The sequence below is a fragment of the Lissotriton vulgaris genome, chromosome 9 (genome assembly GCF_964263255.1).
Source record: "Lissotriton vulgaris chromosome 9, aLisVul1.2, whole genome shotgun sequence".
NCBI lineage: Eukaryota > Metazoa > Chordata > Amphibia > Caudata > Salamandridae > Lissotriton > Lissotriton vulgaris.
In genome coordinates this window covers 1,117,008,889-1,117,035,015 of record NC_141697.1, presented here as the reverse complement: position 1 = coordinate 1,117,035,015, position 26,127 = coordinate 1,117,008,889, and the positions used below count along the sequence as shown (strand labels likewise).

The window sequence follows — 26,127 nt, the reverse complement described above, 5'->3', positions numbered from 1 at the left end:
CACCTGGCTGCCAGAAAGACATCACAGACTTCGGGAGGCTGCCAACTGTTGCAGCTCAATCTCCACCATGGAGGTGGAGGCTGGGCAGGTTCGGGTGGAGGAACGTCCCCTGCTGCTGCAACAGAAGATCCTCCCGAAGAGGCAGTCGGATCGGGGGATCGATCGCCATGCTGAGTAGCTCGGGATACCAGTATCTTCGTGCCCAATTCAGAGCCACGACTTGGGCCCGGTCGCGCCGAATCTTCTTCAGCACTCTGGGCAGAAGTGGCATAGGCTGAAAGACGTGCAATAGATCGCAACTCCACTCGCGACGAAGAGCGCCGCTTTGGAAATTCCAACGTGCAGAACTGATGACATCGCACGTTCTCTTCGGTGGCGAATAGAGCTAACCAAGGCTCTCCCCACTGCAGAAAGAGACCTCGCGCCACGTCCAAGTTCAGACGCCATTTGTGATCCATCAAGCACCGGCGGCTGAGTTTGTCAGCCCTGGCGTTCAGAGAACCTGCCAGATGTTGAACCACGAAGGAAATGCTGTGATGTTTCAGCCATGACCAGAGGCGCAGAGCATCCTGACATGGGTTCCAGGGCCCCACCCGCCCGGTTTCTTGCAGTACCACATGGCGGTGGTGTTGTCCATGAACACCTGCACTACACTTCACCGGACAGAGGGAAGGAATGCTTTCAGTGCAAGTCGGATCGCCCGCAGCTCCAAAAGGTTGATATGGAGTCGGTGTGAGAAGTTGGCCTGATATATAATGTTCACTATTCTAGTGAGCACTTTGTATCAGTCCAAACAACCCTTATTGATGATTGGTTGTAAGTCAACCGTAGACCAGCTATCCTAGTAGCATGGACAAGAGCAGTCTTTAGGCTAGACTCTAGAGGGCGTGTTAAGCCAGCTGTTATACCATCACATATACCCCTTGAACACCAAGTGAAAGGACACCACACAAGTTGTTATGAAAATAAACAGTTATTTATTTAGAACACAACAACCCTGAACTCTTTATGAGGACAGGGTGCTAAGCACAATACAAAGCTCTTAAGAAAATACGCAAAGTTGCACAATTTACACAAATGCCCGAGGGGCACGAAAAACCATAAAACCATAAAACCATATACTCTAAAAGTGGAATGCGAAATTACTAGCAGGTAAGTACTACTCTAATAGACTTTAGGATCGCTAGGACTGGACTACTGAACCTTCAGATTACTAGCAGGAGGCCTAGGGGGATTGGGTGCAGAGTGTGCACTCTCACGCGGGATGCGGGACAAAGTCTATGGATGCTAGAATTTACAAAGTTAGTGTTATCGGACGAATCCGACTAGGTAGAGCTGAAACGAAAAAGGATCTGGACCCTTGGATAGTGAGGCTATGCTGGAGCACCGAAATGCTGAGGTTACCTAGCCCAGGGGCTGCGGATGCATAGGTCTGGAAAGACGTCGGGAATCCTCGTTGCAGTCTATGGAGCCTGAAAGAAGAAGTTGCTGGCAGGCGACCAGTGTTGAAGTTCGAAGTGATCCAAGCCTGGATCGAAGATGGATGACACCTGAAAGCAGAGGGGACCAAGTTCTTAATCACTAGCTAGTGATTATGTGGGCACCAGGATGGCACCGGGCGAAGTCACCTCGACCAGGTGAGTGGGCGACGCTGGGCTCTGCAGTCTCACGGACCAGGAGGCGTTGTCGGCGACCAGGATGGAGGCGCGAGCTGTCCCACGATGGTTGATGCTGTCGACGTCGCTGGACCCAGGATTGGGGCAACAAGTCTTGGCAAATTCAAGCCCACGCGGTGGACCTAAAATGGCGTCTGGAGTGGACCAGGAGGGTCCGGGGTGCTCCTCTTTTGGAAGGGAGCAAGGGCCAGTCTGGAGCAACCAGACCAGCAGTGGTGATGTCGTTGTTCGTCGTCGGGAAGGCCACAAGCCAGCGGGCTAGTAGCCAGACAACGCGGTGAGCAGCAAAAAGCAGAAGGGCCCCGCGCAGATCTTGTGGATGCTGGGGGGCTGGACTTCGGTGCTGGAGCTGCTCCGGGTCGGGGCTTCTCGGACCCCAAAGCACTCACTCGAGGATCCCTCGGCGGTCGTGCTGGATTGAAGTCGTGCAGTTCTGATGATGGCCGGTCCCTCGAGGTCTCGTCGCACCTACGGTTCTCAGCTTAGCTGTAGAGGTAGGTAGAGGTCAGAGGTGCCAGGGAAGCCGGGTCTCGTCGTGCTGGTCGGTCGGATTTCGGAGGAAGGACGTGCAGCAAACCGCAGTGTTCTTAGATGGTGCCTGCGGGTACAGGGTGACTACTCCTTAGCCAAAAGGGAGAAATCTTGAGAAGAAGTCGAGAGTTCCTTTCGTAGAAAGTAGTTTCAGGATTCAAAGATGATCTAATTTGGAAGGGTCCCCGCTCCTGCCTTTATCCTAAAGAAAGGGGTGGGTACGCGACTAGGTCCTGCCCTAGGGGTGGGACCAGGAAGGGGGGTGGTTACACCCCTCTCCCATGCCGGACTTTCCCCAGGCCAGGGGCTGGTGTGCCCCTGGAACTGGTTCTAGCCGGCCTATGCATAGTGAGCACCGGGGTGCCACTTGCAGTCACCTTCCTCTAAAGCCCTGCCTACCCAGGATACACAAAACCCTGTCTGGGATGGTGCTAGCACCGCCCCTGACAGGAAACCCTTTGTCCAAGCTCCCCTCGCTGGAAGGACTCCCAGCTGCAGGGGGTCAGACTCGTGTCTGTGGTGGCAGCATCCATTTTGTGATGCTGAGGCTCGAGTTAACTTTAACCGGGGTTCACAGTTACATACATGTCGTGTCCCTCTAGAAGGGTGGAATGCTAACCCCGTCGCCAGAATGGGCGAGGGGTTAGTATTCCAATTCGTATGACACCTTACTCGACATGTTTTGATAAAGCGATACCAGAGATAGCATATAACCGCGAGGATTATAATGCACTTAAGAGTATATGGTATGCGTTATCATGGAACAGCTATTAGGACTTGGTTCCGCAAGCTGCAAACGGGCTCAGCTCATGCCAGAGCACCATCTCACACGGTTCCAAGCACTCTGCCTTCAGGATTGTCAAGGCCTGCCATAGGAGTGACTGATAGGAATCTGTGTGTCCATTTTAGGGTTAGATATAGGTATACTATATCTAAAGCAAAGGGTGATTACACCACCTTGCCCCAGCTGTCGTGCAGCCAGTTGTGTCAGATTTAGATGGCCAGCCAGGGGTGGCATAATACATGCTGCAGCCCCTGGTAGGCCCTGGGTACACCTATGCCCTGAGTTACAGGGTCTGATAAGGTGGCCCAGTACCAATTAGATATGTACCTAAGGTACATGGAATCCATTTTACAGAGAGAGCAGTAGGCCTGGGGTCCTGAATAGCAGGGCCCCAGGTCAACTAAGTCGGAAAACCAGCAAAACACCAGGCAAAAAGTTGGGGGCAACCATAGTCAGGTATCCACCTTCCTACAGTCGGGACTCCGCCGGAGACCAGAGGCCTCTGATCTCCGCTTCTCCCAAGTGGCAACACCATACCAGGAGAGACTCGTACATCACCATTGTGTTCTCCGGTTGGGGAAGGGAGAGGGATCTGCCATTGACCCAATCGCGATTCGTGAGCCACCACTGCAATTGTGGTGCAGTGCCCTCTGAGATTTGGACGTGATCAGACAGGTTGCCCTGATGCTGTGCCCACTGGAACTTCAGGTCCCACTGCACAGCCCACAGATGCCATCTGGCATGTTGTACTAGCAGGATGCAGGAGGCCATCAGGCCCTGGAGCCAAAGGGTCATCCTGACCGAAACCCGGGATAGAGGCTGAAAGATCGGAATCATAGCCTGTATATCCCGGACTCGCTGTTCGGGAGGATTAACCCGAAACCGCGTCGAATCCAGAACCGCTCCGATGAAGGGGAGCTTCTGAGAAGGACTCAGGTGCGACTTCGTCACGTTGATGGAAAACCCCAGCAAATGCAGGAGGTCGGTCGTAGTCTGGAGGTGGGTGACTACTGCCTGCGGCGAGCCCGCCTTCAACAACCAGTCATCGAGGTAGGGGAAGACTGACATCCCTGACTTGCGCAGATGAGCTGCGACCACCGACATCACTTTCGTGAACACCCGAGGGGCACTGGTAAGGCCGAAGGGGAGCAGGGCAAACTGAAAATGTGAAAATAGGTATCTGGCAAGTCCAACGCTACTATCCAGGGTCGAGGGCAGCCAAGATCTGAGCCAGAGTCAACATCTTGCACTTCTCCTTCCGGAGGAAGCGACTGATGTTCCTGAGGTCCAAGATGGGGCGCAAGCCCCCCTGTCCTTCTTGGGGACCAGAAAATAGTGGGAATTACAACTACGCCATACTTCTGGTCCAGGAACCGGCTCGATGGCCCCCTTGGCCAAGAGGGCCATGATTTCCTGCTAGAGAAGCGCAAAGTGATCCCCCAACATGCGGTGGAACTGAGGTGGCATGGCCGGCAGGGGCAGACACAAAGGGGAGGGAGTACCCTCTCCGCTCTTCTCTGCTGCAAGTTGCAGCACCCACCTATCGGAGGTGACTGAACGACAATGGGGAAGGTGATGACGAATCTTGCCACCCACTGGCGTGGGATACGCCCCGAAGCTCAGACTAGGATGGCTTCGAGGCAGATGTCGCGGGGCGAAGGTGGACTGGTCCTCACGCCGGCCCCCGGAGCCGCCATGGCGGCCTCCATGCCCACAGCCATGCTGAGTTTTGTTCTGCGCAGGCTTTTGACTGAACGAGCGGGCAGGGGCGCCCCTTCCCTGGCCATGAAAGGAGTGAAAAGTAGACGTAGCCTGGCTTGTGGTGGAAAGGCCTAAGGACTCGGCCTAACTACCAAACAGGCGAGTGCCATCGAAGGGCATGTCTATGAGCGAGCTCTGGACATCTGGGGAGAACCCGGTAGATCTCAACCAGGCGTGGTGAAGAAGTGCCACAGTCGTGGAAATCACCCTACCGAGAGAGTCTGCGGTATCCAAGCCACAACGAATGGCAAATTTAGCTGTGTCCTTACCCTCGGCCACAGCCTGGGACAGCACAGCCTGGACCTCTTCAGGACACTGAGGCAACACCTCAGCAACGGTAACCCACACCACATGGTATTAGCGGCCCAATAGACATGCAGTGTTCACTGAACGCAGCCCCAAGCTGGCTGACGAGAGCAACCACTGGCTAGATCGGTGATGTGGACATCAGAATGGCGAAGATGATGCCGACGACATAATGCAGAGCTAATCGACGCCACCTACCGGCTCGCAAGGGTATTGCTCAAAGAAGAATCCTCTGGACCCAATCTGAAGTCTGGGCAATTCAAAGGTAAGGAATCTGCGGCTAGATCATATCTACCAGATAAGGCTTACTGAAGTTAAGTAACTTGTCCTTCACAGAAGTACATCCTCCTAACATAGCAAATAGGAATTGAAGATTTGTTTTAGTCAAATTGTTAGTTCGACAGCGCAGAAATGAGATTATGTATGTACCAAAATTCATATAGTAGTTCTACAAATATCAACTGATGGAACACTTCGAATGAATCAATAAATAAATACCAGTATTTGTAAAGCGCACAGCTATATCCGAAGAGGTGTCCCAGAGCTGGGGTCCCTCGGGAAGATTAATCAAGCTATTGCCTAGATTCACATTGGTGTTAGCAAAAACTACGGGGAGAAACTTTTTCCTGATCATACCTAAGCTGTGAAACCAAGAGGTCCGGATACTTTGTTTTAAAGGCACGAAATACTATTTTGAATTTAAGTGATTGCAACAGTGATTGAAGCATGGTTTAGCAGACCGGTGACCACCATGGTATGTATTGTTGCAGGTCTTGGTTGGCTTGTCAGTATTTTGTGACGAGTTTGACTGCAAGCTTGGATGGTTGTAAGTAATCATATATAATCTTTCTCTCAGAATTGGCACAGAGGTGCTTGCTATAACGTTGGGTTTGTTGCGGAGATATACACGATTTGCACAAGGTTATTGGAGCAGCACAAACACTAAAATTTAAATAAGAGTATGGTAAACATTGGTTTTTCGTATATATGACATGTTGTGAGGATTGAACCACTGAGGTACATGATTTGATGTTTGGGTTTTTTGTCAACAGGTTTGCCTCTGACGAAAGGACAGTTCACCCCGAAATGCATTGGGCGCTGCTTCTCCCAATATTTTGATTATGACATAAAAAAAATACTGTATAATTATTGAATGATGTAAAAAACATGTTTCGTATGTAATGTATTGATTCGCATATTTTCTTTGAATGGTTTAAAAAAAAAAGAATTAAAATTAATATTTTTGAGTAAAACTGAAATTTACGGGTGTAAATGTTCTTAATGTATATTCTTCATAGCTGTGCATGCTATAGCTCAAGTTGCCTTAGGAACTTGGCCACCTTTCACCTATATAACACATGCTTTGCAGGCATTTAAAAAGTGTGGCGCGCTGATCATTTCATTTGGAAATATTTGAGATTACCTGAATTATCACAGGAGTGCACATTCTATGTCAACTTTCGTATAGTCTCTTTTGTGAGGGAAGCAGGACATCCCCAGGAAAGCCAGTGGTTTTCAACCAGGCGTGGCATCAAACAGCGACATTTGATGAAATCGCTCTTCCCACCTAGTTTGTCGTGTCAAGCCCACAACGAATGGTGAACATTGCCGCATCTCTTCCGTCTGATACTGCTTGGGAGAGGATGGCCCGGGTCTCTTCCAGGACCTGTGGCAGCACCTGCACAACTATTTCCCACAGGGAGTGGGAGTAACGGCCCAATAGGTATGCATAATTCACCAACAGCAATGCAAAGCAGGAGGAAGAAAATAATTTCTTACACCAACTATCTAGCCTCTTAGATTCGCTGTTCGGGGTGCAGAAGGGAATGCATCCTGTGATGTAGAGGCTTGAACCACCAAGCTCTCAAGGGTAGGGTGGTTGGTGAGGACATTTGGGTTGCCCAGTGCGGGGCGATTTCAGCGGGCGATTGTCCTATTCACAGGAGCCCCTATGCTGGACTTGAACAAGGTTCCCAGTCGGTCATCAGTCAAGACCTCATTGAAAGGCACGAGGGGTTCCAAGGAGGAGACACCTGGCTGCAGGACCTCTGTCAAGATGCTCGTCTTGGCTGCTACAGAAGGGAGCTGAAGTCCCGGACCTCAGTTGCTCTTCACACCACCTTAGCGTATGAAGCTCCCTCCTCCTTAGCCATGGTAAAGGGAAAAAGCAGACCAGAATCTGGAGAAGTATCCAGTCCACTGGCCTCACCTAATTCCTATAACAGGCCATTTCTTGCTCTGGCTAGTCTTGTAAAGAGTTCAGAGACCCCTCCCAATCTTCCTCCTTTCCTAGCCCTTCAGAATAAGGCTGAGGAACGGGCCTAGGACCCAAGGGTTCTGCCGGTGCTGGATTCAGGGTCGGTAGGTGCAGATCCAGCTCCGGCTCGTCAGGGATAAGATCGGGGCTGGTGTCACTGGCAGCGTTGGGAGTCTTAGAGTCGGGCCCAGCACCAGGGAAGGTTGCAGTGGAAGGACTATAGTCGGTCCGGATCCATAACCGGATCCATATGGGGGGGCGTCATCGGGCCGCAGCTGCAGGCGGGGAACTCGATAGAGCCGCCTCTGAGCCTCCAGGGCCCTGAGATGCCCCAGGAGGGTCAGGCCATCCAAATCTGAGGCACATGGTTTCATAAAATTCTTTGAGCTAAGCGGGGATAGCTCAGTCTCGGAAGGCGGGGAAGGTAAGGAATCTACGTCTAGATGTCTCTATCAGATATGTAGTCTATAGTTAATAGTCTGGTGCGGAGTGCATTGCTGAAGAAGAAAATGTTCTTTACCGATATGCTCCTACCTAGAATCTAAACTGAACTTTTATTCCAAGGCTCACTTGAGGCTTGCCTCCAAATTATTTCTTGAAATACATAACCGAGGATGACAATAGCTCAAGGGTTAAAATTCCTGTCCTGAAATAAGGTTCACTCAAGTTAGAAACACATTTTAAAGTAATGGTTGCATATTTCAGTGTGTGTTCCACTGTTTTATGTAGTTTCTCAGGTCAAAAATCCATTTTTAAATCCAAAAGTTGAAAAATGTGCTTCAAATGAAAAACGAAGTAGGCCCCACTGACAATCCTTTCAGCGGCCCATCAAAAACCTCCAATCGATTTGACTGTATAATGCTTAGTAAACCGAGCAAAGTTGTAAAGTGTATGATTAAGGATTGGACGTTCGAAAAACCTTAAAGTTTCCAAACACTGATTTTTCATCACAAAAAGCACCACACCCTTAGGCAATTCTATAATGCTGTAGTATCATGGACTAGGACATCGATGTTAGTCTTCAAACTGAAATTAACTATAGCTATTGCTGCCAAATTACTGTGAGGGGAAGCATGGAAAAGCATCAATCAATCAAACAGTATTTGTGTATTGCTAATAATCACCCATGAGGGTATCTAGGCACTGGGTTGCAGGGCTCAGTCGAAAAGCTAGGTCTTGAGTCTTGTCCTGAATTCCATAAGCAAGGGTGATGTCCGGTGGTGGAGGGTAAGGCAGTTCCAGGACTTGGCGGTGAGGTAGGAGAAGGAACGGACTCCGCTGTGGCTTTGGTGGATGTGCAGAATCTGCACAAAAGGCAGCGGAGCGAAGGTCCCTGGATGGCTGGTCGAAGTTCAAGCAGAGGTTGATGTATGCTGGTCTCAGGGTGTGGGGGGCTTTGTAGGCGTGTGTCAATATCTTGAAATGGAATCTTTTCGGCACGGGCAACCAATGTAGGTGTGGGGTGATGTGGCTCCATTTCGACCAGTTGAGGATGAGTGTGGCTGCTGAGTTCTGTATCAACTGTAATCTCCTCATGGGTTCGGTGGCGGTTCCTGAATACAGTGCGTTACCGTAGTCTAGCCAGCTGGTGACTATGGCTTGAGTGTCTGTTTTCCTCGTGCCGAGGGGGAGACATTTGAAGATTTTTCAGAGCATGCAGAGTGTGTGGAAGCAGGGGGAGGAGACTGCACTCAACTGTCATTTCATGGTGAGCTTGCTGTCCAGTATGATGCCACGGTTGCAGGCGTGATCTGTTGGTGTGGAAGTGGGTGTGAGTTCAGCGGGCCACCAGGTGTCATAAGTATGCACCATATACTAAGCAAGCCTCCTACAAGTACCCAGCAAAATTCAACTGTAGCATCAAATTAAAGAAGAAACGCTTTGTTTCTGACGGGTAGCAAGTGTCTTCTGTCGCCAGTTTTACTGCACATCCAGTAGAACATTGTACAGAACATAAACCCTCTCCAACAATCACCAAGATCACCATGCATCATTTTCTGCACATCTTCAATAATTTTAACCAAACTACTAAAGACTTCTGGTTTTAACTTATTAATAAAATCCGAGAGGGCGGGCTGAGTCGATGAAATATTGAAGTTAGTTGCTGAGTGTGGATTAGTCTATGGTCGGTCTTGCTGCTCGGCTCTGTGCGGGGTTTGATCTAATGGCAATACTGTTTCTTTGTTATTGATACCTAAACCAGTTTTATAACAGTCAGATACTATTAAAAAGTGTTTTTTGTTGGAAAAGCCATATGCAATCACCAAGATTACCATACACCTCCTGTAACACAACAGATAGATCATTCACCGGTACGGCAATAAATGCACACATGACCGCACACACACACACACACACACATTCAAATACCACCTACCAAAATATATAAAAAACGATGATGCAAAACCAATTAAAATACATCACAACATTATGGAATCTACAAGACGTCTTATGGCAAACTCTCCCAATCCTCTACTTCTACCAACCTGAAACTCCTCCCATTGTTCATCTTCCAGATGTTGTTCCGATTGAGTTGTTAAAATATCTTGTATGAGTTTAGAAAACACTTAACCACACCTTCTCACAGGTCCAGAGAATTTACCTTCAATTAAGCACCCACATTAATGTCGACTAACTTTTAAACTTTCCTCAATTCTAAAATCATAACCTTATTACTTTACTTTTGCTCCCTCTGAACTCCTCTTCACTAACCTCTATAAATTTTGTCCTTCCTATCCAGCCCAGCAAATGACACTGTTTGGCTTACTGCTCTTATTACTTGAAAAACGTTTCAACCCAGAACTGGGACGGGAAAGTCATTTATATGCTTGCTGTCTTCTATACAATTGCCATTTCAATCTCCCCGGGTGCTTCTAGCCAAATGCACTCTCCTTCAAGGTTCTAATCTAAATGGTCTTAGGACTGGTGAAAGTGGCATTTTTTCCTAGTGGCGTTATTATTTTACTTGACTGTTACTACTTCTGCTTGAGGTGTAACACACGGATGTCTACTTGTGAGACATTCGGTTTCAGTAAACAATTAAGTTGTTCTCACCAATCCACATTAGAGTTTTGCCCTTACATTATAATCACCACATTCTTTAACCGTTAGAATAAGCAACTCGTTTATAAGTGTCTATATGGCTTCAATTTCAAATCTAAACGTTCAGTACTTATGAACTATCTAGTAATATGTGTACCAATCCATATAATATATGCAAAGTACAACATACATTCTATCATGAGGCTGTAATATACTACATTAACATACAGGAATCTGAGTTTTTCTGCAAAAGCAATATCTAACTAAAATATTAAACTTATTTTAAATAAGCACACCACCATAAAATTATTCAGAGCCCATGCAGTGAAGCATCACCCCGGCAATTAATACATTTTTACCTTAATTTCTCTGCAGACTGTGTTTTCTTCTTCTGTGTGGATATAGAACTTGACAGTGTTTTTCTGCACATCTTCAATAATTTTAACCAAACTACTAAAGACTTCTGGTTTTAACTTATTAATAAAATCCGAGAGGGCAGGCTGAGTCGATGAAATATTGAAGTTAGTTGCTGAGTGTGGATTGGTCTGTGGTCGGTCTTGCTGCTCGTCCCTGTGCGGTGTTTGATCTAATGGCAATACTGTTTCTTTGTGATTGATACCTAAACCAGTTTTATAACGGTCAGATACTATTAAAGAGTTTTTTTCGTTGGAAGAGCCATATGCGGATTCAACCTCGTATTGCAGTCCGTGCACATATGAAGCATCCTTATTACTTGAACGCTCAGCTACTGGAATGCTTAATGTAGTCTCAATGTAGGAAACGTCTTGGAGGGAAGCCACTGGACTGTGACTTTGAGAGTGCACATGGTAATAAGGCAAGGAAGAAACAATACTGTTGAGCTTCTCACGGAGGGTATCGACATAATGCTGGACTTGAATTTCTGAAGTCTGGATATGCAAATGGTGAGAAAGTTTTGCCACTCTTTCTTGCGTAGATAAAAGGGGAGTGGAAGTTTGGCTAATATAGTGAATGTTATTTTGTTTTAAAAGCTGTTGAATCCTTTTTGAAAAATGACTGTATTCATCCAGCACAGTACTCTCTATAATTCCACCATGGGAATGTCTAGTTGCAAACATATGACGTCCTTCAAAGAGGCTTTGATGCTCAAATTCCTCTCCTGTATCATTCAATAATTTACTTGTACTAATTGTTTGCATATGCAAAACAGGAGAGTAAGGAAAGTCAGGATCTATGCACCGAAGTCTTGTCATTATACGTGGATCATTAGGAAGGGCGTCTGCAGGCGGTAAATTAACCAGTTCTTCTGGAGATTTCATACCTGGATGAGATGAAAACATTACACTTTATTTTATAAGATGCAATGAGTACATTTGTAACAGTAATATTTGATAAATAAAAAACCGATCAAAAAGTCACAGCTGCTTAATGAATAAACTTACCTTCAGAAATGCTCCTTTTCATTCAACCCAGATCTCTCGACTGAGGGTGAATGTATGATTTATTCAGCATTCCATTCATCATTTGTTTGCGAAGCACTTTCTTTTTGATACGCCATCTACCTACCTGCAGATTTCTTACCATGAGAATATTCTCCAGTTACCAGACTGGATCTGCAAGTTTTCGCAGTAGTGTGGCTCCGCAATGGCGGTATTATGCCCCTGAAGTGATGGCGCACATCCAAACATAGGTGTCATCCTTGTGAGCGGACTTCATTTGCTTGACTGACTTTCTGCACCTTCGGACACGGACCACCAAACAGGTACCAGTGTGCAGATCTCAAAGTTAGCACCTTTTTATATAGTTACTAGAAACCACTTCACAGTCAGGAAGAGGGAGGGCAGTGAGAAATCTGCAGTTAGATAGAGTATCCACCAGAAAGAGCTTTACCGAGGATAAATAACTTGCTGTTCTGATGGATACTTTAACTACAGATTCCTCACATTGAGAACAGATATCAATCAGTACCTTTCAAGGTGGAGAATCTGTGGAGCGGGCTTGGACCAAATGGCCAAAATCCCCTTCCTTTCGGACCTGGCTGTTAAGGCAGTAGTGCTTCATAAATGTGCACTAACACATGTTAAGGCCTGACAGGTGTAAAAAACAGGCACTTTGTGTGCCAATGCAGTGGTAGCAGACCTCTTGGGGTCTAGTCGATGGAGTCTTGCCCTCTTTCGAAGGGTGGAGTAATGCAAAGAACGTTGGAAGAGTGATGGATTGTCCAATGTGAAAAAGCATCATAACTTTAGGCAAAAACACCATTTTGTCTTGATAAAAAGTGGTTAGAATTCTTATGTTGTCTTACATCACTTGGGCGCCGATAAGTAACAGCGAAGCGGTGTATGTGGCAAACAACCTGCTTCATATGCTTCATCTGTTTTTCCACCTCTCCAGGGTGCGAAATTGGTTGCAAAGTAAACGAGGAATATGTTGAGATACAGGGTTTTACGTTGTTGTAACTTGTTAATAAGAACTTGCAATAATAGCTTTCTAATTCCAGAAAGAATCTTTAATTTTTTAAATTTTCTGTCAAATGGGTTGCTCACTAGATCATTATGATAAATAACGCCGGCAGAGAAGTTTTGTGACGTGTCTGCAAAACTAAATAATTTACATAATGTATTGGGAAATTAAATGACTTGTAGTAGATCACACAAAGCATCAGTAGGGAGCTGAGGTTGCTACCAATATCTTTGGCTTGTGTTCTAGGTGCAGCGCTGCGAGGAAAGCAGTGCAGTAGTAGTCCCCAGCGTGTATTACTGTTTAACAGCTCAACAGAATTTTCGCCAGGCCGGATAAAACACAAGCATGTCCTACTTCAAAGTGCAGTGCTGAGGACAAAAGCAGCGCAGAGGTTTCCAGCGACTCAAGTGTTAAACAGCTTAATACACTTGTAATGCGATATAAAGAAAAGAACAGAGTCTCTCCTACTGTTTCCCATACAACCCATCACTGACCTAAGGCGTAGCATCTCATCCCCGTCGCTGGAGTCTAGCAGTTCAGCACCAAAGTAAGAAATGTACGCTGATTTAGTGCCAAAGCGCGACTAACAGCAACTCTGTACTGCTGATCCAGTTACTTATAGCGGAAGAAAACTGAGGGCGAAGGAATGCAGACAGATGAAAAAAGTGAGAGGTAGGGACAGTGGCATTCATGGGGAAATTCAGGGACGAGCACATTATTGATCGCAAAGACACAGAACACAATTAAACCAATGTCTGAATCGCCTGTGGTCACTTTAGGTGCACCTTGTTGGAATCATGGTGGGCGGTCCCATACTGCCCTGGGAGCACCCTTGCTGGCTAGTGGTGCTCTCGGGCTGCTGTTAAGCTTAAGGCCCACGTTGGTTCATACAATTACTATCAGAACCATAGTTTACTTAAGAGAATACTTTTTTTTTTTTTAACCTGCTTGGCCCCAGCTCTGAAGAGGCAGGAGCTATCTATGTCAACTTTCTTCTGGTAAAGCCCATCGGAACCAGTTAACGGTCCTTCAATCCGTGCCTCCCCTGTCAGCTGCTCCTTTCCCTCTCTCCTGTGAGCGCTTGGCTAGCCCCAGCGATTACCTTCAACTGCGCAATGGGCTTTATAGACTGGCCGCTCGCATGGACGCCGGGGAGCATTCACGAATTTGAATGTATTTAATGACAGTTCCATTAATTAAAATCATTACAATAAAAGAAGCAACATCTAATAAAATAAAACAATTCATTACAAATTTCACCTCCAACTCATGCCCCAGTCCTTTAATGCTACTGTCCTTATAAGGGCTTACATTCCTCAATTCATTTGTACACGTTCTCAAGGCTTTGTTTTGGAAATAGTTTAAAACTAGGGCAGAAGAAAATTTCAAAAAAATTCTAAAAATGGACTTTGGATAAGGGTATTAATCTTTCTGGTTCTTTGGAGGGTCCCCGCGACAACAATCACCACTTTTAAAAAACCCAAATTGCAAGAAATGGAGGAGGGCCATCAGACTGACACAGGAGAGGTCTCTCCTCATGGCATCCCCTTTATGACACTCCTAATTATGTGCGCAAATTTCCCCAATCTTGCTAGGTCTTGCCGTTGAGTCTGAGAAACACAAAGCCAAGGCCTCCCTACAGGTCCTTGCCCTGTTTTCAATGATCAGAGAACAAAGAAGGAGCTGGCGCTCTTTGTTCAGTTTGGACCATGCATGCAGCCTCTCATGGACAACAGCTGCTAGTGCGCCACTCTCCTCATCTTGCACTGTGAGTGATTATTATTTACATGAGTGATTAGTGTACCCCAGTGGTAACATAAAAGCTACCCAGCCCTGAGACACGCCTTGCCTCATCACCCGTAGTACAGTAGAACCGGGAATTATTTCAGAATCCCCATGAAGCACGGACACTAGGTTGATCGCGTGCTGATCAGGGAAAGGGAAACAAACAGGAAAGGGAGTTTATTTTCACTTTCCCAGACACATAAAGAGGGCGCCACGGGAACTGTTGTCCCCGTTGAGGATTGTGTGGCATACGTATGCACACAGATGGAGGGCAGCCTGAGCCCTTTAATTGGATTGGTTGGTGAATGTTAATCTCCACCATGTGGTGGGGGGCCAAGTTTTTTCCTGAACTCCATGCTCCAAACGGAGCGTAAAGTTGCAGAACTCCGCCCACAGAGTGGAGTTCACCGACCACAGCTCTGATTCTCCAGCCAACTGCAGAGGTGTAACCGGTCTTCGTACAGGACCCAGGACTCCAATGTTCTCTATTTGCCACAGTACCATATGGTGGTGGAGTTGTCCATGAGTACCCTTGATAGAAGGATTGCAGACAGATGAAAAAAGCGAGCGGTAGGGACAGTGGCACTCATGAGGAAATTCAGGGACAAGAACATTATTGATCGCAAAGACACAGAACACAATTAAACCAATGTCTGAATCGCCTGTGGTCACTTTCAGTGCACCTTGTTGGGATCATGGTGGGCGGTCCCATACTGCCCTGGGAGCAGCCTTGCCGGCTAGTGGTGCTCTCGGGCTGCTGTTAAGCTTAAGACCCACGTTGGTTCATTCACCTCTTCCAGATTACCTTTGCAGCCCATCAGGGATGCATCTGTCACAAGTCAGCTCTGGGTGGGGAAGGATATGGATCTGCTGCTGGTAAGGCAGAGGTTGAGCAGCCAAAACTGCATATCTTGTGCAGGTTCCTCTGAAACCTAGATTACTCCTTAAAGGTTCTTTGGTGCTGTGCAACCAGACTTCTGTTCCAACTGGAAAGCCCAAATATATCACCTAGTGAAGTGCATAGGCAGGATGCATGAGGCAAGCAGGATGCATGAGGCCAGCCACCCTAGAAGCCTCTGAGCCACTCTCACTGACATCCATAACTGAGGCTGAAACGTCAGGATTATAGCCCGAATGTCCCAGGTTTGGTACAAGGGACTAGGGAGTAGAAGCCCAAAGCTGTACTCTGTCCAGAAAAGATATAGTAAAGTAAAGTTTAAGTGAAGTAGTCAGGAGTGACTTCAGCTTATTGATCGAGAACCACAAAAAGGTAAAAAAGTAAGTCAACTTGAGATGGTCTACGACAGACTGTGGATGACCCACCATCAACAACCATTCGTTGTGGTAGGGGAAAACTGGTTTCTCCAACCTCTGAAGATGGGCGCTGCTCGATAAGGGGTGCAGGGCAAACTGAAAATGCTCCTGTCCTACCTTGAAAAGCAGGAAAAGCCTGTGAGACAGCATTACGGGCACATGAAAGTATGCATCCTGCAGGTCCAGGAAACCATCAGATCCACTTCCAGGGCTGGCCCCCTTCCAATGGTCCCTTAGGCCAGTTAGGCCTGCAACTCTTGTAGGAATAAGGTAAGGGGCTACTCTATGAACCGCTCTGATCTGGGTGGAAGGTATGGTGAGTTGGAGAGGAAAGGAAGGACATAACCTTGTAGGATGATTGAGGACCCATCTATCAGATGTGATGGACTGCCATCCAGAAAGTAAATGTCAGTTTTTGCCTCCCATCAGATTGTTGTGTGCCACTAAGGGCAAACTAAAGCGGTTTGGAGGCTAATGCCACAGGGGTGGGGAACGAGAAGAGCATTGATCCTGGTATCATGCATAAGGTCTGCTCAATCCCTGTCTACGGCATCAAAAGGACTCAGGCGGCGGGGCCGGACGTCTTTACGCTACCCCTTGGAGTAACTTCGGAAAGAATGAGACTGATGGGTAAAACAAGGAGTAGAGCTGGAAAGGCCCAAGGAACATGCAGTGGTTATGCTTTCCTTACAGAGGGCAGAGACCGTCTTCTTGCCAAACATCTGGAACCATCGAAAGGCACCCATAAGGGATGTCTGCACATATTCAGAAATTGTCTCTTTACCGCTGGAGCAGCCAGGACGCATCACATTATCTTTAGATTTTTAAATATATTGATAGACTGAAGTAGTGTTGATATTCTGTTGAAGTAAGCCAGAAGCACTTTGGATACAGGGGGGTCAGTGGCAGTGATCCTCCTGGACCTAAGTGCGGCCTTCGATACTGTCAACCATGGAGTGTTGACACAACGCCTAGCAGAGTCAGGTGTCACAGGAGTGGCCCTGGAATGGCTGGCCTCTTTTCTGGAGGGGCGTACCTTCGAGGTTTGGGAAGGCAACGCGAAATCTCCTCCCCTTCCACTTCACTGTGGGGTGCCTCAGGGCTCATCCCTGAGCCCCGCGTTATTTAACGTGTATACGGCACCCCTGGAGGGTGTTGTGTCTCCGTTTGGCTTTAAGACCATAAGCTATGCGGATGACACTCAGCTAGTGGTGGGTCTGACACAGCTGGAGAAACAGCCTGAAACGCTCCATTCATGCCTAAGAGAGGTGTTTGACTGGATGACCAGGTCATCGCTCAAATTGAACGGCTCAAAAACTGAGCTGATGATCTTGGGCCACTCAAGTTTTGCCCTCTCGCCGAGCAGCTGGCCCTACTGTATGGGCACTCCGCCTGACCCAAAGAAGGAGATTAAGAGCCTGGGGGCCTGGCTGGAGCCTGATCTGTCCTTTAGGACACACGCCAAGAAGATCGCTGGCATGTGTTATGGACTGCTCCGATCGGCCCGTAAGGTTCTCCCCCTCTTACCTGAACTCTCCCGGAAGCTGTTAGTCCAAGGTCTAATCATCTCACTCCTGGACTACAGTAATGCACTCTTTCTCGGAGCACCGGAATCAACGTTCAAAATCCTGCAACAAGTGCAGAACGCGGCAGCCAGGCTGCTGCGGAAAGTTCCGGCCAGGCAATCAGCCAGGCCCGCTCTAAAGGCACTCCATTGGCTCCCGGTCAAAGAGAGAGTGACCTTCAAGGCCCTCTGTATTGCTCACAAGAGCATTCAGGGGAAAGGACCTGCTATTCTGAAGGACATGATTCGGCCCTATAAGCCCACTAGAGCCTTACGCTCCGATAATAAACACCTCCTTCAGATAAAGAGAATTAGGAGAGCCCGTTCAGGTGGCAGGAGCTTTTCTATCCATACTGCACACGCCTGGAACTCCCTCCCACTCTCACTACGCTCTGAACCAAACCTGCTCAGGTTCAGGAAACATCTGAAAACTTATCTATTTCCAGAATAATTCCAGAACTGGTCTGCTCCACATAGGCAGCTTGCTCTGATTCTCTATAAGCGCTGGGATGCCTCTGGGTAACCGTGCGCGGTACAAAATTCGTTATTAATAATAATAATAATAATAATAATAATAATAATAATAATTGGAATGCTGATCAGTCTCCATGGTTAAACCCTGTACTTCGGACATGGTCCCTTACATCCAGGAGTCTCATTTCATTTGGATTTATAGGAGTTTCTTGCTTTATGTACTCCATGCCATAAAACTTGGTAGTTTCGTGATTCGCCTCATCATAGGAGTCCATGTTGTCTCCCAGAGGACGTTTTAATAAAAAATAGTATGTGAAATACCAGTGACTATATGGACTATCAAATACTCTGAATTTTCACGTTAGCAGTAATTTATAGAGGAATGAAAGTTCATTCTTTAATCTTTAATGAATCGCTTCGTCAGATCGAAGCGGGCCTCAACTTAAAGGGTAGAAGTAATTGGAGGTCTGATCAGTCTCCATGATTAAATCCTGTGCTTCGGACATGGTTCCTTGCATCCAGGAGTCTCATTTCATTTGGATCTATAGGAGCTTCTTGCTTTATGTACTCAATGCCAGAAAACTTCGTAGCTTTCGTATTCGCCTCATCATAGAAGTCAATCTTGTCTCCCAGAGGACGTTTTAATGAAAAAGTGAAGTACTTAACCTCTTGGCTGCTAATGACAAGGGTAACTCGTCATGCACTTTTCATTGATTTCAATGGAAATTAGATGAATAGTAAAATATTGCCTTAGCAGCCAAGAGGTTAAAAGGTGTATGCTCTAAGGTCTCAGAGAAATTTCTGGTGACTAAGTTTGATATAGAACCCTGCCTCTCGGAGTAGCAGGGTCTATGTATTTTATATTGAGACATATTCAGAAAAGCCGGTTGATTGCATGTCAGAGAAACACCAGATTAATGTCCTTCGCTTGCTCCAAGCAATATTTAGTATGAAAGCCAGCCCTAGTTACATACTTGGCAGCATCCTGGCCATCCGGAATAGTTTGAGCCAAAGAGGCACAGAAATCCACTGGAACAGTCAATAAGATCTTGCTGGTCATGTCACAGAGGGCATGCATGTAACAACCTAACTAGCAGACCACATTGACCAATCGTACTGCTATCCTCTGTGAAGAGAACATTCACTTCCCGAAAGCCTCAATGCTTTTTGACATCCTGTCTGTTGGAATCATTAGAAACAAATTAGGATTTATTGTGCTGGTAGAGGCCTGGGATTAGGTAGTAGGATGCTGTGTAATAAAATCTGGGTTGCTAGATGCCATTCTGTGGCGTCTGGCCATCAGCCTGTGGCATCTGGCCACTAGCCTGTTCACTGGTGGGCAGGAACAAGGATAAATCCAAATTCATCACGAGTGTAAGGGCTTAGATGAGGTTGGGCCAGGGTGCAAAATATCAGTGGGGCAACTGATTTGAGTTCAACAGAAGACACCTGAAGGTCTTGGACCTCATCTGCATGTCTAAACACAATGTGAAATGTAGCACGTTCTCCCGTTTGGAGTTGAAGGGGCAAAATCAACCCCATATCAGTGGAAGTTATCAAGCCTACTGGCCAACCGCAAATATATATATATATATATACACACATGGTCATCATTGTAATGGGTGAAGCATGTTCTCCCGTTTGGAGTTGAAGGGGCAAAATCAACCCCATATCAGGGGAAGTTATCAAGCCCACTGGCCAACCGCAAATATATATATATATATATATATATATATATATATATATATATATATATATATATATATATACATGGTCATCATTGTAATGGGGGGTATGGGGCGGAATCGTCCTCAACCTCATTGCAGGTGGTGACAAACTTTGGTCAGAATCTTTGCCAAAAAGATGATGGAGCCTCTGGGAAAGGCTCCATTGGAGAGGACGTGTTTTGCCTCAGTCAGAACATATAGGAACCAGGTGTTTTGGAGTGGAGTCACAGAGTTACCTCAGTCAGGGGTCGAAATGGATTAGGGTTCAGGGTCGAACACTAAGGTCAATAGGGGCTCGCTCTCCAGCCCCTTCAATGTTGAGACTGGCATAGAGGAAAAAAGAACCAGGGCAGGACTAGGAGACGAAGTGCAAGTTGGCATTAGAGTCGGTGTGAAACCTGAGGGGGCTGGAGGCCCCTGTGGATCCTGGGGACTTAAAGGCGCCTACAAGGGAACCAGAAGAGTGCCACACATATGCAGCATGTTCTCCTTAAAGGCTTCGACTTCCTGAAGCAGCACAGATGAGTCTGGAAATTAAGGGTGCATTGGGGCACGTTGTGGGATCTATTATTGAGAGGGGATCGGGAGCAACATCGATTTGCACCCTGACACCCTTCTGACTTCTCTTTAGACAAACAGTGACAGGATGCTTCCACTTCTTTTCAATTTCAATTTACTGGACGACTTCAATGGTTTATAAGACCTGTTACAAGAGCTGCCTTGAGAGAGGCAACAGATCTGTGCTCTCGACTTGGAATGAGAGTGCGTTTTCCGAGAGGTCAATGTTTTATTTCAGTGTTCGACGTCCTACATTTTTTGCAGACTTTCAAGTTATGCCCTGATCCAAAGCACCAGAGGCAGACCTAATGTGGTTCTGTCACTGACAGTTGCAGCATGGTTTGAATCCTGTGATCTTCATTGGGTTCCTTATTCACTTGCACACTGGAAAAGAGAATTTGAAAGGATTTGTCAACTGACAAAAGGGAGTGGAGTTTCAGATCAGTGAACGAAAGGAGGGAAAAAGAGGAACAGACATCAACATGTAGGGCTGGCTCATATATGCGGCTCTGCCACTTTCAAGGTGGAAGTGAGTCAACACAGAGCCACCGGACACTACATAGTGTAACATGGAGCACTACAGTGAAAACCTTCAGAACTAGCCTGGTGCATGGGGAAGTATACCTATCAGAACAGACTTTGCTGCCGTAGACTTGTTATTTTTGTAGTTATTATATAAGAAAATCTGAAATCCATGATCCTGGAAAATGCCTCTTAGATTGCAGGACTAGAAACATGGTATCAACAGCTGGGTTTTATTTAACAACTTTTCACTCTAGAACTGTGCAAATGTGTGGAGCAAATGGCAGAACAAAATAAAACAATCATAAGTATCATTACAAACATTACTGTGGAACCCATATTATTTAAAGGGTTTGAGGATTGCTTCGAGAAGAGGAGAAAGGAGACTGACAAAGAATATGCAAATCCATCAACATGGCCATCCTGTACAAATAATGAAGACAAGGCCACACTGGTCAACAAGGAACTCTCAACTATAAACCAGGGTGAACCAGGTGCCCCAAGTGAGGCAAATGCTGTCTGATCAATCTAAATTTAAGTATGTGTGATCAAGGATAACGAGATTCAGTTCCAGACAGTCCATTTCGAAAATGGGTTCCAATGATTGGATTAGTTGTTTAGCTTATGCCAGTAGTAACTAAAGTATTGTGTAGTGTGATCGAATATGTTACAACACAATTTCATGTAAATACTCTACCTAATTGCAGATTCCTCGCCTTTGGAATATTCTCCAAAAGTCAGACTGGATCCGAAAAATCTTTAGCAGCACCCCAGCACGCAAGTAGGTCGCTTTGTGCTGCTCTGCCCCCTTGTCGGTTCACTCCAGAAGACGCGTGTAGCATATAAGCCCCACCCACACGTGCCAACATCAGTTACCGTCTAGGCTGTAAGGGACTTTTTAGATGACACAAAGAACCCAGTTTACATAATAGAGAGGTTGGGAGGGTCAGTGCGGAATCTGTGGTTAGCTATGCTATCTATCAGAAAGAGCAATACAGAAGGTATCCTTCACTTACTGAACAGATACAAAAGCAATACCCTCCATACGGACCTGGCTGTATAGGTAGTATTATTTAGTGAACGTATGACGTGATATCCACATAGTAGCCTAGTAAACATACTGAACAAGCACTTTGCATGTTAATGTAGTGGTAGCAGCCTTGGGCTGGTTGGAATGTGCCTGTAAGCCGTCTGGGGACTAGAGGCCAATGTGTAGCCGATTTAGATAGAGGACAATCCAATGAGAGATGGATTTCTCAGCATTGCCTTGCCCTTCTTTGCTCCAGTGAATCCAATAAAGAGCTGATCATCCACTTGACAGGGTTTGGTATTATCGATGTACAAGCTGAGAGCTCTTTTAGGATCGAACCGCTGTAGCCTTTCCACCTCTTAAGAAGGATGAGGTGAAGCAGCGAACACCAGGAGGGTATGTTTGTCCAACAGGAAAAGAAGTTATCACTTTTGGAATAAAAGAGTCCTAAGTCCTCAAAGTCAATTAGTCTGGAAACAAAGTTGCGTATTGGGGATGATAGAGAGGGTTTTTACAGCTCATTCACTTGCCATGACAATGTTTTGTCAATGATGTAAACGGTCTTGAAGGTGAGAAGCTGTAATGGGCTGATGGGTAAAGGGTATAGGGCGTGAAAATGAGAAATGCAAGACCTAGATTGAGGTCCCACTGAAGCATGATTAAATTTGTAGGCAGAAACAAATGTTGCTAACTGATTAAAAAAAAGGCATCACAACAGGTGATTTAAATAAAAAGGGCTGATCAAGCAACCAACAGCACAGACAATCACCCTTTAACTGTGCCTATGAAAGACCTTGCGGGGCTAGGGCCATCTCAAAAAGCAACATTTCGGAGACTTTGGCCTGAAATGGTTACATTTGCTCAGTACCGCACCAAGCTACAAAATTGTCCCACTGACCAACAAGTTACTTACCTTCGGTAACGCCTTATCTAGTAGAGACTATCCATAAGCAGATTCCTCTCGCCCCAATCAAAAAACCCTCCGACGCACCGACAGAAAGGCCAACTTGTTCATTACCGAGCTCCAGGAATCTAAATGGGTTTGCAGAATACTCGAGAAAAAGTGGCATTGGTTGGTGAACTTGGCTGAATCTCTCCTGTTAACACTCGCCTGGGAGAGGACGTCCCGAGCCTCCTCCGAGACCATCGGCAGCACCTGCGCCACCATATGCCACAGGGAGTGGGAGTAGTGGTCCAAAAGGCATGCAGTGTTCATGGACGGCAGTGTCAGGCTGGTGGAAGAAAACTTCTGAAAGGTGTCCAGCATCCTGGATTCCCTGTCTGGGGGTGCGATAGGGAATGTGCCACGTGATGGTAGAGAATTGAACCACCAAGCTCTGAGTGGCAGGGTGCTGTGTGAGGAAGTTGAGGTCCCCTGGAGCGGGGCGATGGCGGCGGGCAATTGTGAGTTCACAGGATCCCCTGTGCTGGGCTTTGACCAGGCCCCAAGCAGTAAGGGCTTCACTAAAAGGGAGAAGCGGTTCTCACAGGAATTCTCTGGGATGAAAGCATCTGTCAAGAAGTTCACCTTGACTGCAATTGAGGGAAGGCTAAGGTCCAGGACATCGCCCGTCTGTCTCACCACCATTGCAAATGATACTTCCTTCTCTATCGCCACAGTAAGGGGAGAAAGCATGCAGGTATCTGGAGAGGTATCCAGTCCACTGGCTTTTGACAATTCCTCAAACCAAGCCACGTTTGGCTCAAAGGGCTGGTATTCTTCAGGGCACCACAAACCCTTCCAATCCACTCAGAGTCCTAGCCCATAAGACTAGGGCCTAGGCTCCGGCCTAGAAGACATGGCTCTGGTTGGCACTGGAATCGGTATTGTGTGATGCCCATCCAGCTCCGTGTCAGAGTCAGGGATCAGTATGGGGCGGTGCCAGGAGCGTCTGCATTGGGAACGAAGTCAGAGAAGGTCGAGGTGGTACAACCACCGGTCTGGATGCATTGGTGAATCCAAGGAACGCGAATCGTGCCGTTGTCGTGTATCCACTAGGGGCCCCTCCCGAACCCACGGGCCAAATAAAACTCATGAGGTTGTGTGGGGGTCGCTCCGGCTGCCAGAAACTCGGGGAAGCGTGGAGCCGATCCAGGTGCTGGCTCACCCACAGAGCCAGCCTCGAACATAGACACTCCCTCATCCCATAAGCTTGACGGATGAGGTGAATTCGAAGACCTCTTCAACTTTTCACTCTTCTTTTTTCATTGGGACTTACCAGAGTTACCTGACCAGTTTGATGAAGATTTTGGGCTCCGCAACAACTCCCAGGACATTCCTCTCAATTGGGATCAAGAACATCGCAGGGTTGCATGCCAAGCTATCAGGAGCTGGAGTGACCGCTTTCTCAAGGCCTTCGGGTTCATGACACGGCAGTCGGCACAGTTCTTAATGCCGTTATGGCCCTCGAGGCACCGGCGCCGCGGTACTGATGTCATGCAGCACGGTGCTCGTGTGCTGGTGACTAGCGTGGGCTCGTAATGAGCCCGCCCGCGCAATGGAACGCTCAGCACAGCGGGGGAATTATCCCCGCATGTGAGCGTTCCACGGCTCATGACGAGGCCAGGCTCGTCACCAGCAAACGAGCACTGTGCTGCATGACGAGCCTGGGCTCGTCATCAGCACAGAAGGGGTTACATGGCACATTGGTGCCCATTGCCAAACCAGGGAACCAAGAATAGTTCCTCCTGATACACAGATCACAACCCCACTCCGCTTGCTGCAGTACCAGAGGGCAGTGGTGTCATCCGTGAGAACCTGCAGTAGCCTTCCAAGCAGATGGCCCACAACTCCAAGAGGATGGTCTGCAGCTGCTTCGTCTGGCTCTTAAGGCATCAGCACTGCTGCTCCAGGGTCTAGTTTGGATTGTTGTGCAAAGACCGATGTCAGCACTGAAGCAGATTTGGGGCCCGCAGCAGGTCTAGAGGATTTAGCTGGTGCTGAGGGCGGAATCACCAGAATAGTTCCAAGTGATGGTCTTCACGGTTAATTGGGGCCCACAGGTGAGACTAAGGTAGCAAACAGCATGCTGATGAGATGCAGCATAGCTCGTCAAAACTTGTGGCTTTGCTGTGGCATCACCAAGGGATGCAAAATGACAGGTTGCCCCCAGACAGGAGTCTGAATCGGCTCCCACAGAGTTCGGGAGTGAGACCAAAAAAGGCACATGTATGCCCTTCGGACTTCTCTGGAGTTCGAGAATGACAGGAGGGGGCATTCCTGCATGAACGTCTGGTGCTTCTTCTTTGACTTCCCTGAGAACTGCAACAGTGCTGCTACTGGAATGATTGCTGGTGCCAGGAATGTGACCATTCCTTCAATTTGGACCATTCACAGGGTGGAGTCTTCTGGTGCTTAGTGATGTATAGCTTCACCTTGTGGTTTTTAATGGCCTTCAAATATTTTATGACTCAGTCACTACAGGTCTTGGCCGTGTTCCGGCAGCAAGCACTAAAGACAAATCTGATAGGGATTTGAACTTTAGCTTTTGGGGTGACATTTCTTTTGCACACTGGTAGATTTCAGTAAATTTTGTAGGAACAGTCTTGAACAGAGACTAGGGCTAGCTCTGGGTTCATGTCCAGGGGCACAGAAATAAAGGAACTGCAGTCATCACAAGTGTGGCTCTTAAATGACGCTGCGCCCATCACTGTTAGAGAAGAACGCGCATGGCTCCAAATACTGGCATGCAGGGGTGCTACTAAAGATTTTCTGGATCCAGTCGAAAACCCGTGGAATATTCAATAGGCAAAGAATCTGATGTTTAAAGTATCCGTCAGAAACAGAGGAATACAAAAGAATGACCTATGAAAGTCAGGGAGTGTGGAAACAGACATCTAAAGTGAGAAAAAGTGTGTAATTGGGAAGTCTCTGCTGGAGCATTACCAAAAGTTATGGAATAAGCAGACGAAGAAGGATACATTTACGTCCTTTTGAGACACATGCAGAGCCCACAGGAAAAAATTCAGAGAGGGACACAGTGGACATTCTAGACGCCCCAAGACATAGCTCCCTTCAAGACTCTGTTTATAAAAGGTACTCACTGGGCTGCATGGAACAATCATTCAGAGTCAACTGGACCGATCACCATAGATCATTTTGGATTTAGGTACAAATGTTTGGAGCTCAAACTTTTACATGGTTGCTTGCCAAAGTGGCACTCCTTTTTTTACAGTGACTACCACTGCCATGACCAGCCTGAATTGAAAAATGATTGGTGGCAGCTGAATTAAAGTCATGGGGTACATGCTTTTTCTGCTGCAAACCAGTGCAGAAATTGCCTACTGGTTCTTAATGTGTATAGTCTGTTGTGATTGTGAATCAAGTTGACCCTACACATGAGGAGAGGGTGTT

At 47.0% G+C, this 26,127-nt stretch overlaps 1 protein-coding gene across 4 annotated transcripts in view; it reads right to left on the bottom strand.

Annotated features, from left to right (window-relative positions):
• TASOR (transcription activation suppressor) overlaps nucleotides 1-26,127 on the bottom strand; it is a 939,357-nt gene that overhangs the window by 190,577 nt on the left and 722,653 nt on the right. For all 4 annotated transcript variants that reach the window (XM_086939126.1, XM_086939124.1, XM_086939127.1 and 1 more), the window contains one exon: nucleotides 10,717-11,657. In XM_086939126.1, coding sequence (XP_086795252.1) covers nucleotides 10,717-11,657 — 941 coding nt within the window. The remainder of the gene's footprint in view (nucleotides 1-10,716; nucleotides 11,658-26,127) is intronic.